Source organism: Rattus norvegicus, chromosome 18, assembly GCF_036323735.1.
Source record: "Rattus norvegicus strain BN/NHsdMcwi chromosome 18, GRCr8, whole genome shotgun sequence".
Classification (NCBI taxonomy): Eukaryota; Metazoa; Chordata; class Mammalia; order Rodentia; family Muridae; genus Rattus; species Rattus norvegicus.
Window position 1 is genome coordinate 65,375,050 of NC_086036.1, and position 17,008 is coordinate 65,392,057.

Below are 17,008 nucleotides of genomic sequence, written 5' to 3' on the forward strand. Positions count from 1 at the left end.
TTTCTTTCTTTCTTTCTTTCTTTCTTTCTTTCTTTCTTTCTTTCTTTCCTTCTTTTTTCCCTGTAGTGGAGAATGGATGGCAGGGGAATAGTACTTCCTTGAGACTGTTTTCCTCCTGTAATAATTGTAAATCATAACTGCTGAGACTACCGTGCTCTTCTCAGTGTGGTTTTGTTTCGTTTTGTTCTGTTTTTACCTTGAAAACTTTGTTTTAAGAACGGTCACTTGTGGTGCGAAGGGGTGGCCCAAGAGTCTGCTGCTCCTGTGTGATGCTCCCCTGGGAGAGCACTGTCCCGAAGGCTCCTTGAGTCTGTAGGGATGGCCACTTTTCCTTCCACCCCCTTTGCTCAGGTTAATGTCTGTGGGTGTTTTCTTCTGCACGTGATTGGATTTCCGCTGTCCAGAAGCAGGCCACATTTACTGGAGTTACTGAACTCTGAAATAGGAAGCCTGTGGGTGGGTGATCAGAGTTGCCTCGCTGGGAAGCCAAGGCCTCAGTCAGAGAACATTAGAGCCCAGAAGAGAGGACCTTAAAGCAATTGTTCACCCAGACACTGAAAGATTTTGTTTCAGGTATTGCCACAACAGCGACATTGGTCTGTGGGTGGAGACACCCAGGGTGGCTGCCAGTACCCTCATCCAGCTGCCTCCTCTGTTTCCCCGTTGTTTGTGGTCTGTGTAGTGATTTCAGGGAGGTGGAAATTGAGAGAACATTTGTGTATCAAAGCAGCCTAAATATTTGCAAAAAAAAAAAAAAATTGCTTGAGGAAAAAACGAATCCACTTAGGATCATTGCTTAAACACCTCTAAACCGTTTGTGATTTCTTGAAGTCTGTTATTCATGGGCACTTTATAACCCGAATTTAGGGGGTCAGATGGGGAAACCAAAGTTGTACACATCTTCTATGATAGTAAATGTTTTGCTTTGTGATATAGTCCAGGCCCACATATAAAAGAAGACAGAGATATATTTAAAACACAATTGGTTATTAACAAATGTATCAAAGAAAAACAAGGCCACCTGAGATGGTATGACGATGGCCCGTTCCTTCCTGTTCCTCCCCTCCGTTTTCTCTCTCCTCGGGATGAATTCCAGCCATATTGCCCTGCTACGGTGCTCTTCCTATGAGCTGTCATGAGCCTTTTTTTTTTTTTTAATGGTGGTGGTTTGAATGTTAGATTTTTCCCCCTCAGTAAAGATTTGAATTGAATGTGGGCATTTTAATGAGCAATGTCTTAGCTGCTTCTCCCCTATGGTTTGGGAACTGTAGGAAGCTGCTTGGTTGAGGGCAGTTTCCTGAGTCCGTAAACAGTGCAGTGGCTGAACGCTGACAGTCAGTGTACCGAGAAGCCCCTTGGATCAGGTGTTGTTTTACCATCTGGACATTTTAATTAGTAATAAAAACGTAGGTCTAGATGCACGGAAAAAGGGTCTGCAGTACACAACGGCCCAGTGCCCTGCACTAACGCTGAGTCGCGCACGGCGACGTCTTACAAGTTTGAAGCAGTGACGCTATACGCAATTGCGTTCATTCCTCCTATGTGAGGATTCAGGCTTCATTTTCCCACTGGACGATAATGTGCCAAAGGATGACTATTTTTATTAAATGACAAACAATAGTATATAACATAAATAAGCTTTCATTCTTAAGTAATGTGTATGCTTCGTTAATGGCCAAACTTTCCCTAGTAATATATGGTATGGCTGGCAAAATACAGTGTAGGCATGAGAAGTGTGTGTGTGTGTGTGTGTGTGTGTGTGTGTGTGTGTGTGTTGGTTTTCTACTTCATTGCTGTGCATAGTGATGCAAACCAGTTAACCACCTAAATTTTTCTTCATGCTGCACACATAGAATGAAAATACTTGCTATAATAGTTCTGATACATGTCGATTAATATGATAATGAAGGTCACAGGGCACATTCCTGAAAGTGATCAATATTATATAGAGTTGTAACATTGATGGTTGTTATAAAATACAGATTACCAACTCATTACCCACTTACTCACCTCCATAATTCAATAAATTGTCTTTGTGTTAATAAGAAAAGTGCAGATACCCGATTTCATCAAGTTACTATCAGACCACCAAAAAAAAAAACCTGACCGCATTTTTCAACAGAAAGCATGGATCTATTTTTCTAAAGTATATATGCTCTTAGAAGCAATGTGATTCTTAATTAAGGCAGAAGCGGGTACATTTGGGGAAATAGTGACCCTCTGGAGAGATGGAGAGTGAACATAGCTTAGGGAAATGAGTCTTCATATCTTCCCCAGGAAACGTGTGTCGCTCTTCTCTTAAAGATTGTGAATTTCATGTTTGCAAACCACTGTGAATACCTTGAACAGTATCATTACTGTTGAGAACCAACCCATTATCTCTCTCTCTCTCTCTCTCTCTCACACACACACACACACGCACACACGCACGCATGTGCACGTGTACACACTCCCATACACACACAGGTGAGTATGCACACATTCACATACATCATATATTTTGCTTATGGACGCGTTACTTCCAGAAAGTGAGGGAGCAGATAAAATTACCACAGGGTCGCCTGAGTCCATGTACTTTCCCCAGAAGCTTCCCCAGCTTTTGTTACGGAACCATTTCTTCCTTGAGACTTCCTTGGGAAGAAGCTAAGACTGTCTGCTTGCTGCTTGCTTTATATGGTAGAGCGGGGAGGCAACATGCCACGGGACAGTAGCTGTTTAATCCATTTTATTACATCGTCCTCAGCTGCAAGTCAGTGCCACCCTCCATGACAGCATTGACACACTTTAGATGACTTTGTCCCTAACAACAAGCACGCTTTTCTTGGAGGCCGCCTGGCTTTTGTGGTGAGTGGCTTAGATGGCTTTCAGACCTGACCATGGGACCTAGCATGTGTGGTAGCTATGCAGAGGCCATCTTCATTCAATTCATTGGTGAGTGTTAAAGGAAGCCCCAGAAGACATGGGAACACGCCCATTCTCACCGTGAAACTTGTAAGATTATTTTCTATCTAGAGAGAGACTTAAACATGGGAATTGGTTGCATTTTGTGCTGTCCCAGGCTCATTTACATGTTCCAACCTACTTGTTATTTGTCTTGAAACTGAAATGGCGAGGCTACAGGTCTGTAAGATTTTCTGAAACCCACCTGCCCTAACCTTTTTTCATTCTGATCCCCAAACTACAGGTTGTCTTTTCAAAAGAAACTCCTTTTCAAAGGTACTCAAATGAAAAATTTGGGGGCAACATTTACAATTTGAGAGGGGAAAAAAAAGTAATTCAGACTAAAGTGTGTAGCCAAACTCCTTAATCGTGATGCATTTGCCCAGTTCTTCCCTTCCATCGTCGGGCCTGCTCTCGTGCCATATGGCCTACCATGGAACATTTAACTTGTCAGATATAATGGATTGTCCTGGAAGCAGATTTTTGCTTTGAGCACTCAGCTCCTTTCTTGCGTCTCACTCTCGGCTCCAGGCTGCAGGATGAACGATGGCGGTGGAAAAGCGAAGAGGAGACACACAGTTGATTCCCCCGAAGAGGGTGACCTGTGTGGCACAGAATTTTACCCATGTAAAGAGGCATTATCCCCGTCACTGGCCTTGGCGGGCTGCATGTCAGAATCATTTAAATCTGCCTGGACTTAACAGATTGTGCAAACAGTTCGGAATTGAGTGCTTAGGAATAACAAAACCTCGTCATTTTAACTTATGCAGAAATGGAGGAGCCACATCAGCTAAAGGGCGCATATCATTTACCACGACCTATGTGTCACCAAAGCCACCTGGTTTGTAGACAACGTGGACCCAGTTCATCTCTCAAGTCTGAGAGATTTGATTTTTTTAAAAAAGGAATCACTTGATGGCTATGCCTCAGAGCTCCACTGCTTTTGTTTGAGCGGTAGGGCTTAGGTTGAAATGGCCATTGATGGGGGGGGGTAGATAAACAAAGTGAAATTATCCAGCCTTGCTTCCAGTTTGAGAGTTATTTGACAAACGTCCCTTTATTGTAACCTATTTGAAAGGAGAAGCTACTCTTGTGCGGGTTATTTAATCTTTTTATCCGAAAAGAAAAACGGTGTTGGATTCGACATTTCTCTTTATTTGGTACTTTCTCCCCCCCCCCCCCTCCATTTTAAAATTGTTCTGTTGTTTCAAAAAATGTTGGGAGAGATGGGTGGGTGGTCTTCACATTTTGGGGGGAAGACTCTTAAATAAACAACGCCTGTCGATTGATCCATACATACGTATAGCTGGGAGCACCTTTTCTGGAATAACTTTTTGTAACCCCAAAGCAAGAAAAATACAGAAGCTTCAAGCAGACAGTTTGGCACTAACCGATGGAACACCAAACATGGAAAAACAATAAGGGGTGTGCGCATGTGGATTTAGACATGAAATGCTATGTACTTGGGTGGCTGGTAAGCCACGAAGATGAATGGTTTTGTGTGGAACATATGGCTAGACGCACACTAAGAGAGATGCTATTTCAAAGAGTGACTTAATATAAATCACACACACACACACACGCGCACACACACACACACACACGCTGCACGCTAGAAATTTAGCATTTACTTTACTTCTAAAAATACACGTATTGTAGAGAATTCCTAATATAGGCCGCACAGGCCTATTAAAACCACAGTAGTCTTGGGAAGAAACATAAGCTCGCTTGTACGCAAAGAAATTTACCTCTTTTTACAGAACAGCTCTCCTACAGCAGCCAAGAAGCCCTTATTAAAGTCGCTGTTAAATAATAATGTACTTGTGTTTCTTAGTAATCCTAAATTGAGATTACTTTTGTGACTAGCTCTCTAGCCCCTCTTTTAAATTCGGTCAGGTTTTAAGGCTTTAAATAGGTTTGGGGAGTGCCTGCCTAGCCTGAGGCTGCTGTGTTGGGACATGTGCGCCCTCTGCTGGCCACTCCTGTTGGGACCGACTCCGAACGGAGGCTTCTTAATCTCTTTTACTCTCAAGGTATTGAGGGGTGCCATGGGGGCAGGGGTTGTTGGGTTTCCTTTGGATTTCATCTTTAGACATCAATCAAATATTTTCTGAAACTATGAAGTCACTTAAGATTGAGTCCGGTCACTGATTTATTCATCGGAATGGGAACATAAGTTCCAGTGTGGGTGTAGTCTTGCCATCTTAAAAGGACTTACTGACGGCTCAAAGGGCACATAAGGTGTGCAGTGCTCTTAGCCATACAGTCTTTGCTGTTCTCGGCCTGCTTCTGTCTGCGACGAAGCCTAGTTTGTCTGAGTTGGGAATAGAATTTCACGGGGTGAACCCTGGGAGTCAGACTGTGGGGTAACCCTAGAAGAGGGCTCCCTGCTGGGGTGTGTAGTTCTCCCTTGCTTCTAGGAAAATGAGCCCATGTTGCTTTACATCCCAAGGGCATTTTGAGTCTCCTTAGAAATCTGAATGAGCCACCGTCACCTGCAGCCAGTGAGAAAGGTTGTCTGAATGGAGCCACTCTTTCTTTGCCTGGCTTTTCCTACTGTCTTAAGGCCTGCGGGATGGTGATAGAACAGACAATTCTTGACCCCAGGCCACGGTATGAAACCATTCAAGGGCAGCTAAGAAGATGCTACCTCTCTGTACTGCATGGTGGACAGCGCCCTTGGGAGAGAGTATCATTCCCGGCAGTGGGAGAGAGGGGACTCTGTCTAAAGAATGAGCTCTTCTTCAAAAAGCAGTGATGCCTGTTGGGTCACTCCATTACATATTCTATAGTAACTATATTTGTGTAAGTAATTACTATATATCTCTGAGATTATGGATTGAGTCAGCCCCTTAATGGTGGTAGATGAAACTTCAGGACGTTGAATTTTTTGGGGGATTGCATTGCAAATTTCTCTTTATTTGTAAGTAAATCCTAACCCCAGTTCCCAGGCCAGCCCCTCCAGACATGGAACCATCGAAGAACTTAGACCACGAAGGGACAACATAACCTGTAAAGGCTCTTTTGGTGGCCTGTCATCCCAGGTTTGCGTTCCAGTGACTTTAACATTAATTCTCCATACATCATATAAGCGTCATTCTTAAAATGTTATTTTGATTCATTTGACATCGCCAAATAACCGTATCCTAACGTGTAGTCCTCATCACAACCTAACACCTCTCATGGAGGGGCAAGTGGCTCTCTCTTGTCACCATGGTCTTCAATGAGGTTTTGCTAGGTTTTCTTGCTAGTTACCCCCTTGAGAGTGACGGAGCCTCCAGCTTCTGGCACACGGCATGCACAAGTACTCTAAAAAATATCTTTCTTTACATGGTTCAGATTCAGTCCAAAAACATTCAGATGATAAATTTTGCAGGTTCTAGCCCTGGAGACTGCTGTCCGTAAACACTGACACATTTCGTTTCCGGAGTGCTTTGGATAAGATGAAGTCATGTTTCTGGCCCCTCCCCTACTCTGCATCCTTCCCCTGATCGCCGCTCCCTCTCCTCCTTTCTCTGCCATCCTGTGCTCCTGACTTCCTCCCTTGGCCAAATCCTTCTGCAAACAGGACATTTCCCTTAAATATCACATTGTCAGAATAGATGCTTTGTGTTGTCAGATCTTACGCCTCAAGTTCACTCAACTGTCGCTAATGTCATGTGGTAGCTGGCCCCATCTACCCAAGAGTGTGGCTATTTTCTCCATTTTCTTGGTCTTGAAAAGGTAACAGGGTGTCACTCTTCTTTCTTTCTAACGGTTGGCTATCTCCCTACTCTTTGTCCGCTCTATAGATAATCTGGAATACATCTTGAATTCAGATTATTTTTCCCAATTTCTCAACAAAATCCAGATTGATTGTGTTCTCAGACACAATCAAGGGAGAAGATCATTTCAGACATTACACATAAACAGACGACTGGAGCTAAAAATGCTTGTATGTAGGTATGCCCGCATATGTATGTACAGTAGCTATGTGTATTGAATACACTCTCACTATCTAAGTTGGGAGTGGAACGTTGAAGGAGATAAAGGATAGATATGTAAAGTGTAAAACATAGAGCTGCGGGCACATGTGTGTCAAACATATAGTACGTGTGCACTCTTCAGATTCTGTTCACATATAAGTATTTACTATGCTTTAAAAACCGCCCAATATCTATTAATCGTATTTTTGTGGAGCCTTGAGTAACATATTAAATATGATATTTATTTAGGAGACCACAATCCCCTCTTTCTTTTTTTTTTTTTTTTTTTGGTTCTTTTTTTCGGAGCTGGGGACCGAACCCAGGGCCTTGCGCTTCCTAGGTAAGCGCTCTACCACTGAGCTAAATCCCCAGCCCCTCTTTCTTTTGAGAAACATTATCATAGTCTGGTCTATGCTTGGTCAAACTTTCTGTCCTTCTGCCTCAGTCTCCTAAGTGCTAGACTGACCGGCATGTGCTGCCATGCTGGCAATCGCATATCACTCTTAGTTATACATCCAACTTGAACTTGAGGCTAGCGTGATTTAAGAAGTACTCATATGTAGATTTTTCTGCGTAAACAACTAAGCCTGTGTGTAGGTATACTCTTTAGAGTTCACTTAATACTAAAGTTTCTTTAATCTGTCTTACTTCAGTGCATTCAGAGTTTTGGCATTGTTTACTGAACACAACGTAACTTACCAGGTGGCATGACTCATATGCTGAGTATCTTAAACTTTGCTGATAAATCATTCTAAATAAGTGAATAAATAAATTCAAGGCAACACAGTCTAACTTGGGATTTTTTTTAACATCTCAGCAGAAACGTGACACATCTTCTCTAAGGAGAGACAGGGGAGTGTGGGTAGAGGAGCAGTCCTCCTGAGTGTGTGGGGTCTTTGAAGTCACACAGGCCTTGGTCAGTTTCTGGAGTTCTATCTGTGTCTAAACATGACACTACTCTAGGTCAAAATGGAGAAGGGGTGCTCTGGGGGCATTGGGCCAGGATCAGATAGAGAGTAACAACCTCCTCAAAAGTCCAGGGCTCCTGTGGTTGTGGACACTACTCCTTATTGGGTGAGCCAACTTGATCATGTAAAATAATTTCTTCACAGCCGATGTCTTGGGAAGGAGTTGAGTGAACTTAACATTCCCGCTTGCTGTCAGAATTAGCTTGAGATGCAGTTGTCTGAAGGGCATGGCTACCAGCTCGCCTGCCCTGTGAAATGTGTTTCAAAAAACGGTGGATATGCAGGCTCCATTTTGTTATCTAGCAGGCTGCTAGGTTTGTTGGTGCCCATTCACTATAACCTGCGGAGCTCTGTGTACTGTTAAATTGGTGGCCATAACTAATGAGATTTTATTAAAATCAAAACAAAATGCAAAAGCTCGGGAGGTGGTCCACTGAGTCAACGGCCATAGTAGCGTGAGTACGTGAGTTTAGATCCTCCGCACCCGGGTAGCCTGGCATGCCAGGACTCACACAGTAACCTCAGCATTGGGGCAGAGGCTCAAAGTTCCTGCAGCTTCCTGTGTGGCCAGCCTAGATGAGATTGCAGAAGCCATCATAATGGTGGCCTGGGGCCTCTACTCAAGGCCACACAGAAAGTGCACCTGAATATACAAGTGTACCAGGACTGGGTACATGTGCGCGTGTAAGAGTGTGTGAACACACACACACACACACACACGCACACGCACACGCACCTGCACACGCATGTGAGGTGGGGTGGGGCATCCTGAGCCATAGTCCACCTGCCGCAGGAATTTGTTAAGAAAGGTCTTTCTCTTGATTGGTAAGAGTTCTTAAGTCATAGATAAAATATTTGAGGAAACATTGCTTTCCTCACACACATCCCCAGTCTTTTCTTCTACACAAGAATGTAACAATTAAAAAAAAACCACATTTTTACATTTTTTGCTTGCTTTTGATATATGTACCACAAGATGATGCTTTCCCCGTTAAAACTTTTTAAAAATTCACTTTATGTGTATAGGAGTTTTGCTCCCATATATACCTGTACCACATGTGTGCCTGGTACCCATAGAGGCCATTTGGATCCAATGGCAAATGGAGGCTGCCGCGAGGGTTCTGGGAATTGAACCCAGGTCCTCTGGAAAAGCAGCAAGGGCTGTAACTGCTGAGCCCTCTCTCTAGCTTTCAACTTTTCTCCATTTTTACTTTTAGTTTTGCTCTCTAAATTTAATTTATTTTATATGTATGAATGTTGTAGGCCCATGTCTGTCTGTGCACCACTTACATGCTGGTTCCCTCAGCGGCCAAAAGAGAGCGTGAGGTCCCCTGAAACAATAGTAACAGATGGCTGTGGGCCAATGTGTGGGTGCTAGGAGTTGAACTCAGATCCTCTACAGGATCATCCAAAAGTTTTAACCATTAGGTCATCTTTCTAGCACTTTCTCCCATTGTGATACAGAAATGATTTCCTTTAAAAAAAAAAAAAAGTAAAAAAAAAAAATTCAAACACACAGCCATTTTTTTTTTTTACAAGAACCTACAAATCCCAAATTGCTTTACTTTATCCACTCCTTGGAGACTCCAACTGTGGTAAAAAATATAAACTAGGGCAGGAGTGACACGGAGATGCTGTGCACAGAAAGCCAGTGGTAAGTTACTCATTAGAAGTAACTTAAAGGCTTCTGGGTTTGCCCTTCATCCTCGGGGTCTCTAGGGGACCCTTGTACAAATTGCTGATTCAGAAAATCATTACTTGGTGGTTCAAGTGGTACTTTAGTGGCCTTAAGGAGTTATTTGACACACCTCCCCAAACAGCTAAGTTATCCCTGTGATTATGCTGATTAATTGCACACTCTGTGGAATTAGCGTTATTCTCAATGAAAGATTTTCCTGCATTTGGAAAAATAACACATAGAAGTTACAGCTTTCCCTTGCCTAAGCCCCCGATGCAAGGCATTGGATGGGGGCGGGGCGCGGGGCGCGGGGGGGTGGGGGACATCGTCTTGCCTGTTACTGTCTGTGGCCATGACATAACCCAAGGCCCCATTTCACCTCTGCAGTGAGACAGTGCTTTTTGATGTATCCCAGGATGCTCACGTGAAATGTGTTTCCATGGGCACCTGAGAACTCTTAGATTTTCTAAACGGAGTGAAATGATTTAGGGACGCGGCTGTGGCAGTGTGGAGACAATGTCGTGTAGAACAGTCTGAAGAGAGGTGGCACGCCGTACACAAAGCTTCAGTGCAGGGCCTGGAGGCCTCTGTTTCTGACCTCACCTCTCACACCCGCATAGCCTCAATGGTACCCTTCCTTCATTCCGTGACTGCGCCTATATAAAAACGAGGGCTGGGCATCTCCAGTGAACCCCTGGAGTACATTCTGTTACACGAGATAGGTTGAGCCAGTTTCCATATTGTTAAGCACAGCTCTCTGCAACTACGTGTTCTTCAAGGAGGGATGGGCTGTGGTTCTTGAACCAGAGGCTGTTCCCAGAGTAAGCGGTAGAGCTTTCAGACATTTTGAATTTGTTGGGTTTTATTGCACATGGCCCTGAAGACCGTACTTTGCTTGGAACAGGAGAGTCGATGAGAGGTTGTCGAGACTTACTCTTTCTGAAAGGATCAGATAGGCCATTGCTGAGTACCTTGGCGCCTTAAGGAGCATCAGTTCCGGGGGAAGGCATGCTGAGAGATGGAAGGATTTCCTTTGTACTCAGTGACTGGTCTATGCTCTGGAAGTGGGTCACGATTCTTTCATTGTGGAATTTTAAATGCCCGTGAGAGAAGATCGTGTTGTCCTGATATATGGACACCTATATTCCCCTGTATCCTGCAGGAGAAATCAGAACCTTCTCTGAGATTTTAGACATCCGATTGACGTTGTCACCTTCCGTTTTTATAAAACTCATGCTCTCACCTGGGCATGGGGTCAGGGATAATTAGGGTTGACCAGCCAGTTAAAACAGTGGAGGGCTAGTGATTTCCATGATGCCTACCGAGTCATCACCAAACGAACGGTGTAGATAGATAACCTCACACTGATTTCAGCAAGATTAAAACATTTTAAAACTATGCCTCTATAACATGATAGAAAGCCACAGATGTGTATTAACTGGATGTCGTCCTAGTGTATTTTTCACCCACTGTAATTCTTAAAATTTATCGGGACTCAATATTCACACAGAAAACAAAGATGGATGCAGGAATATATGTTCCGATCAGTTCACTAAACACCATATTAAATCACCTATACATCTCCACCGGGAGACTTCTAAGAGCCTTTAAGATATAAGTTGAATTTGGGAGGGATCATAGATCGCTGGAGACATTTTCTGTATACTTTCAGTGAGTTTCCCATTTGATTTCTGGGGCCCACTGTGGGATTGCTTTCCTACGAAAGACACTTGAGTGTTGCTGAGAGACCCTATGTTATAATCATGTCTTTGCTCTCATTCTTCTCTGTGTATTTAATATACAGTTAATACTCTCCACATAGTGAATGCGGCTAAACGCTGTTTTCTGCCATGTTTTTGTTAATTACCTGCTTCGAGTTAACATGGAGACGGTGGCAGTTAATTGTGAGACGTCACAGGTTCTGTGTATGTCATTTGTACAGCCATAAAGTATCTAGAGACCTTTTAGGAATAAAACACCATGTAAATGTAAATTATCACCGCCTATAAGACACTTTCATTAATTTCATATCAAATTCATGAGTGTTTTGAGCTCTGGGGTTTCAGAGACTTTCGTATCGGCCTCTGGTTTATTTGCACTTCCTTGTCCTAGACTTTAAATGTCATCAGCAAAGCAGGGGCAGATATCAGGATTTGACCCGTATGGCCTCGGTCACTTTTCTGTGCCTCAGTTTCCTTTTCTGTTAAATGGTGTTCATGCTGTCTGCCTCAACAGCTGCCGTAAAGTTTAGTCAGGTAGAGTACACAGTTCATAGAGCATTCTGGGTCGTGGCTTCTGTATGGTGAGCCCTGAGCTCTTCTGACTCAGGTAGGGCATGAAGAGAGGATTCTATATGATCACCAGTGTGTATTTTCATTACCCTGAAATGTCTAGCTACCCCTTAATGGAGTAGCCCTTCCACTGTAATAGAAAAGAAGAAGCAGAAATTAATAGGTTAAGCACGGGTAGGTTGGAGTTGGGACAGGGACAGAAATTGATTCTGAGTCAAGCATGTTTACCATGAGTTCCCTAACCCGATGCTTGAGAACAAAAGGCCCATTCTTCAGTTCAGAACGAGGATTAGCAGGGAAGTAGCTAGCTGGTGTCGTCCTATGGAATCAGGTAATTTTTTTATCAAGGCTTTGAGCAGGAGGTGGCGTTCCACTATACAGGTGCTCCCTTTTCAATGGTGGGTTTTGTTTTGTTTTTTAATCTTCCACCTGGGTAGAAGTGTTAAAGGAGCCCTTTACAATTCAGGGGCCACAGACCCCGGTACGATACAGTTATCTTGCTGACGAACCACCAAAGGATGTGCTATGCCCCAGCTTGCCTTTAGAAACCATAGAGAGAAGTGGCTCATATCTGACTGTGAAGCTTTCCCCGTGCCTCTAAACTCTCCTGTGAGCCCAGGATCCAGCACAGGTGACACCCCTTGTGAGTGGAATTGGTTCCTGAGTCCGTTTCCATTGTCATCCACTCTTCCTGTGACAGAATGCTATGACATGTTGGAAGGAAAGTCAGACACGCCAAATGACAAATCATAGATTACCTGAAGATCGAATCTGGGTTCTTCAGATAGTTACAAACTGCACTGCCTCCAAGTAGCAGCAACAATAATAACAACATTTCCTACTGCTCTTGGGGATATTATGTTAAGAGATTACCATCAGGGTCAGCAAAAATGCTGGCCCTAAAAATTGCAAATGGCTGATATTTTCTGCTGAGATTGTTTTTTTCGGGGCAACAGAAAGAAGGAAGTGAATCCTTCATTGATTGCCATGTGGTGCCATTTTTTAGCAATCAGATTTAAATATTGATTTTACCCACAGTCTAGGCTTCCTCCGGACAATGCCCATGTTGACTTCCTGGATCACTTGCTCTCTGTGGATACCGACCTGTCTTAGACAAGAGCCTGCACGTTGATCTCCTTTGTCTCCAGGATTGATTGACGGGTGCTGTGTCTGCTCATTTACAGCATTCTTCGTATTTAATTGGGGGGAAAACATTGTGACACAGCATTAATGTCACTTATATACATAGAGCACGACTGCCGGAGAAGAGGAGTAGTTTAGCATGTGGACTTAGCTCTCAGTCATTCAGCCATCTCAACATCCCTCCTCGGGTCAGACCATTTGTCTCCTGCACGGAAATTGTTACCAGCAGCAAAAATCTAACATTTGGTCTTCTTAGATTTAAAAAAATGACTCGAATGCCTGATAAGATTTGTTCCTCATATCTGTTTCACAAGCCTCTCCCCTCCCCCCACCCCAATTTATGGGCACATAACAAATGTTACTAACGGGTTCTTTTAGTTTTTAAAATATGGATGACAACGGTACTCCGTGCAGTAAAAGACTTGAGCGATTAATGCTACCCTTTTGCCTCTTTTGAGTAGTTTTAGCCATGGGGCTTGGCACTGGCACCGCTGTCTTCGTGCCAAAAAAATATCCACAGCGGCTGTCACATTCTAGTACTGGACGGTTGTCTTGAGAACTCTTCGGTGAGCGTGGCGGGGTCCGCTCATCGCCACCATCTCCCTTCTGACATTGGAGAAATGGAGTCCCAAGCTCCTTCAAAGCACTCGCCGTGGTCCCGGGGCTGAGGGTGACTGGTGAATAATGGAGAGAGAAGGGAACAGGCTCTCCTCCTCCGTGCCAGCCAGTTGATGTAAGTGACAAGATCCAAGGCGGCATAGAGGAGACACAGATATTGGCCCTTTGTATTCCAGAGCACACACAGCTACCTAAGGGCCCCACTCATACCTTTTCAGTGAGCTTCAAAGTTTCATTATCTTGAAACGAACATTCCATTGAATTCGAAACAGAAAATCCGTATCAAGTCCATGCCCAATTTTCAATGGACAACCGACGCAGAATACAGACATGGCTCTTTCTTCCCCCACTGCAAACTGAGGTGACATTTTAAAAATGGCTGCTTTTATTTTTATCATTTGAAATATGATAGAACTAAAAAGATCTGATGTTTCTGAGGTCCTGGGGCTTTGTCCACAATCCCTGATTATTTTGCTCCCAAACCAGGGTTTTGGGTTCTGAGGGCAGATTTATAGTTGAATTTGGGAACAAAAAAAAAGCTGCAATAAAGTTAAAGGCTTACACTATTAGAATGAAATGTGTTCGCTCATGATCTCTGCAGTGATCTATTTGATGGTAAAAGGGGATGCTACGGATGAAACCTTCACAAGGAACATAATCCTTGGGAAAAAAAAAAATTAGTCCACCTCCCAGCCTCCCGCTAGCTGTGCTGCCTCTTTGGTACCTCACAGACTTCGACAGAGTCCTGGACGGGTGCCCGTTGATGTCATGGAAACACTCAAATTACGGGAGAGTGATTCATGTCTGTGCTGGTCTCTTATCCTCCCCCTCACAAACAGGAGTAGATTTTTAACCCTGACAACTTGTAATTTGCAGTGGGTTTATTTTTGTATCTGGATAAATATTTTTTAACAAGCAAAATTAAGATTAAGCAGCCTGTACCTGATATGATAGAAAGGAATGCTGGGCCGGTGCAGCCAAGAGCACTTCGGGGACGCTGCCTCGTGAACTCGTATTTTCCTCCGCCCGTCTCTGGCCTCTTTCCCTCCCTTCTGAGCCCATTGCTCTCTCTTTTTTTTTTTTTTATTCCTCCTGTCTTTCTTCTCCATACCCCATTTCTCTTTCACTCTCTGGTTCTTGTGTTTCCCCCTTCGATTTGCATTATCCTAAGAGAAGGAGTGGCCCTGGCTTGTGTAGATGGAGCGAGACAAACGCTGGTAGAAAGATGGTTCTCTCCAGTTCTCTGTGTTAGAGTTCTGGAAATGATACCAGGTGTTGTAATTCTTTTGGGGGAAAAATGGAACAAGAAGGGGGCATTTTTCTCTCACAGCCACATTTTATATCGTCATTCAATATTTGGAGATTACCAAATCTGGACTTTAGATTTTCCTATTCCTCCAGGATCAAAGCGCTTTTTTCCCCTTGAACTCTTCTAGCTGCCTACCTGTGTGTCTGCCTAAATATGTCACGGTATACTTGAAGATTTCTTGGTCCTAAGAACTTAAGGGAGGGCATGTGATGTTGCCCATAAAGATGACGCCTTTCCTGGTAGTAACAGTTACAGTGAGCAGTTAGGGGGGTCGGGGTAAGTTACATAGCACAGATGGCTAGGGATGTCCGTGTGAGCACATGTATGGTGGTACAGTTACGCACAATGGAGTTCCTCCCATCCATCTCCCAGGACTGATGCTCTGTGAGACTGTGTCTCACTTCTGGATGTTGAGGCCAATATGGGCATGGATTTTGTACTTTGCACTGAACAACACTGTGGCTGAAGTACAGTTTTCCTACGTTTGAGTTTTGTTAAAAATCAGGAGAAAAGCTAATGTGGGGGTGGGGCAGGGTCTTAAGGCTCCGAACTTGTTCCCTTTGAAAGTCATCCTCTATCCAAAGTGTTAGGATAGTGACAGAGACACAGGGCTTACTTTACACCAGAGACAACATTTCTGAAAGACAAAATCTGTGTGTGTTGTCAAGAACATTTTCTCCGATAACCTCGGCATTGACCCCAAAGAGAAAATGACTACTGTTCCTTTTAGCGCTTGTGTTGAGTAAAGAAGGGAAAATTTGGGGGGTCGTAAACATTAACAGGAAGTTGCTTCAGCTCCTCCAGAAAGCTTTCAATTTTCCCTTTAGAGTAAGAGAAGAGTGTTCCACCGTATATTCATTCCTCAAAGTTGGAGTCCTGACAAGAGATTGTCCTTCAGTCTGAGGCAGAGTGAGGTTCTGAGCAGTGGCCTGGCCCACTAGCCTCTTGTCACTTGGTATGATCAGTTTCCTAGGGTAACCTTTTGAACATCGTAACGGGACCGCATTACCCCTCTTGTAACGTGGTTTTGATTAAAATAGAACCAAAGTGGGAAATACAGCCTTGGGTTCATCCACACACATGGCTCAGTGGCAGTGGAGACTCTCTCTCTACCTGTCCTGACCAGTGTAGAGAAACGTGGAGTTAGAAATAATTGACAAGACATTCAAAAGCATGGTCCTAGGGCCATGCCCAGTCTCCTAGATCTGAACCTGGATCCCGAAGACTAGGTGACTTCTCCAAGCCCCCTTTCCCAAGTGTGCCCTGGATCAGTCCTGGGGAAAGGGAGTTTTTAAAAGGGAGGAGAGAGAGGTGGGGGGAGGGGGCTTAGAATTTTGAACAGTTTCTTTGCTAAATTCACCATCTGGAGAACCCATGATTGATTAGCCTTGGCCTCCCTGTTAAGTGTCAATATAATCAATGGGAAGTACCAGGCTAGGGTCATTACATAGATCATTTGCCTGCTGTGTAAATAAAAGTGAAATGGTTCAAATTTGGTGAGAGAGGAAGAACGTGAAAAAAAAAGGAATGACAATTTGTTTGTTAGAGAAAGTGGAGGCCACTGGAATGACAGTTTTTGGAAGTGTGGAGCAGTTTGGCTAAGAATAGGAATGAAAGATATTTTTTTCCAGTTCCTTGTCGCCAGAGTGAGGAAGCGCCATTCCCTGTCTTGCTTGCATACATTGCCAGTTGTGTCTCCTCTACGTACGTAAACATCCGAGATGGGGAGTGGATCTCAGTTACCTGCAGGGGAGGTTTGCTTTAAAGGAAAAGCACGATTTATCCTGTTTTATTGTTTCTCTCGGCAGGTAAAACAGAAAGGGGTTCATACTCATCTTATGGGAGAGAAAACGTACAGGGTTGCCACCAGGTAAGTGCCACTCTCGGTCTGGGGAAGAGGTGCCAGAACTAAGGAGGGAAATGGTGCCTGTCTTGCTCTCAGTTGTGATACTAAAGGACAGGGAGGGCTGAGAGCCTCTGACGGCTGTCTTTAAGGAACGAAGCAAATCGGAGCTGGAAACTAATAAACATCTTAAATTTAGGGCTTGGCGGGATCAAAGCTACCACCATTTGGCTCGTTTTTTATTCCTTTAACC

At 43.9% G+C, this 17,008-nt stretch overlaps 1 protein-coding gene across 25 annotated transcripts in view; it reads left to right on the top strand.

The window, feature by feature from the left end:
* The window catches only part of Tcf4 (transcription factor 4), a 346,347-nt gene that overhangs the window by 158,210 nt on the left and 171,129 nt on the right, over window positions 1–17,008 (top strand). For 21 of the 25 annotated variants that reach the window (XM_063277625.1, XM_063277624.1, XM_039097159.2 and 18 more), the window contains one exon: window positions 16,721–16,782. In XM_063277625.1, the coding sequence (XP_063133695.1) occupies window positions 16,721–16,782 (62 nt within the window). Of the gene's footprint in view, window positions 1–10,852; window positions 16,617–16,720; window positions 16,783–17,008 lie in introns of those variants that run through there. The other 4 variants (XM_039097173.2, XM_063277627.1, XM_039097174.2 and 1 more) reach the window with 2 other exon arrangements.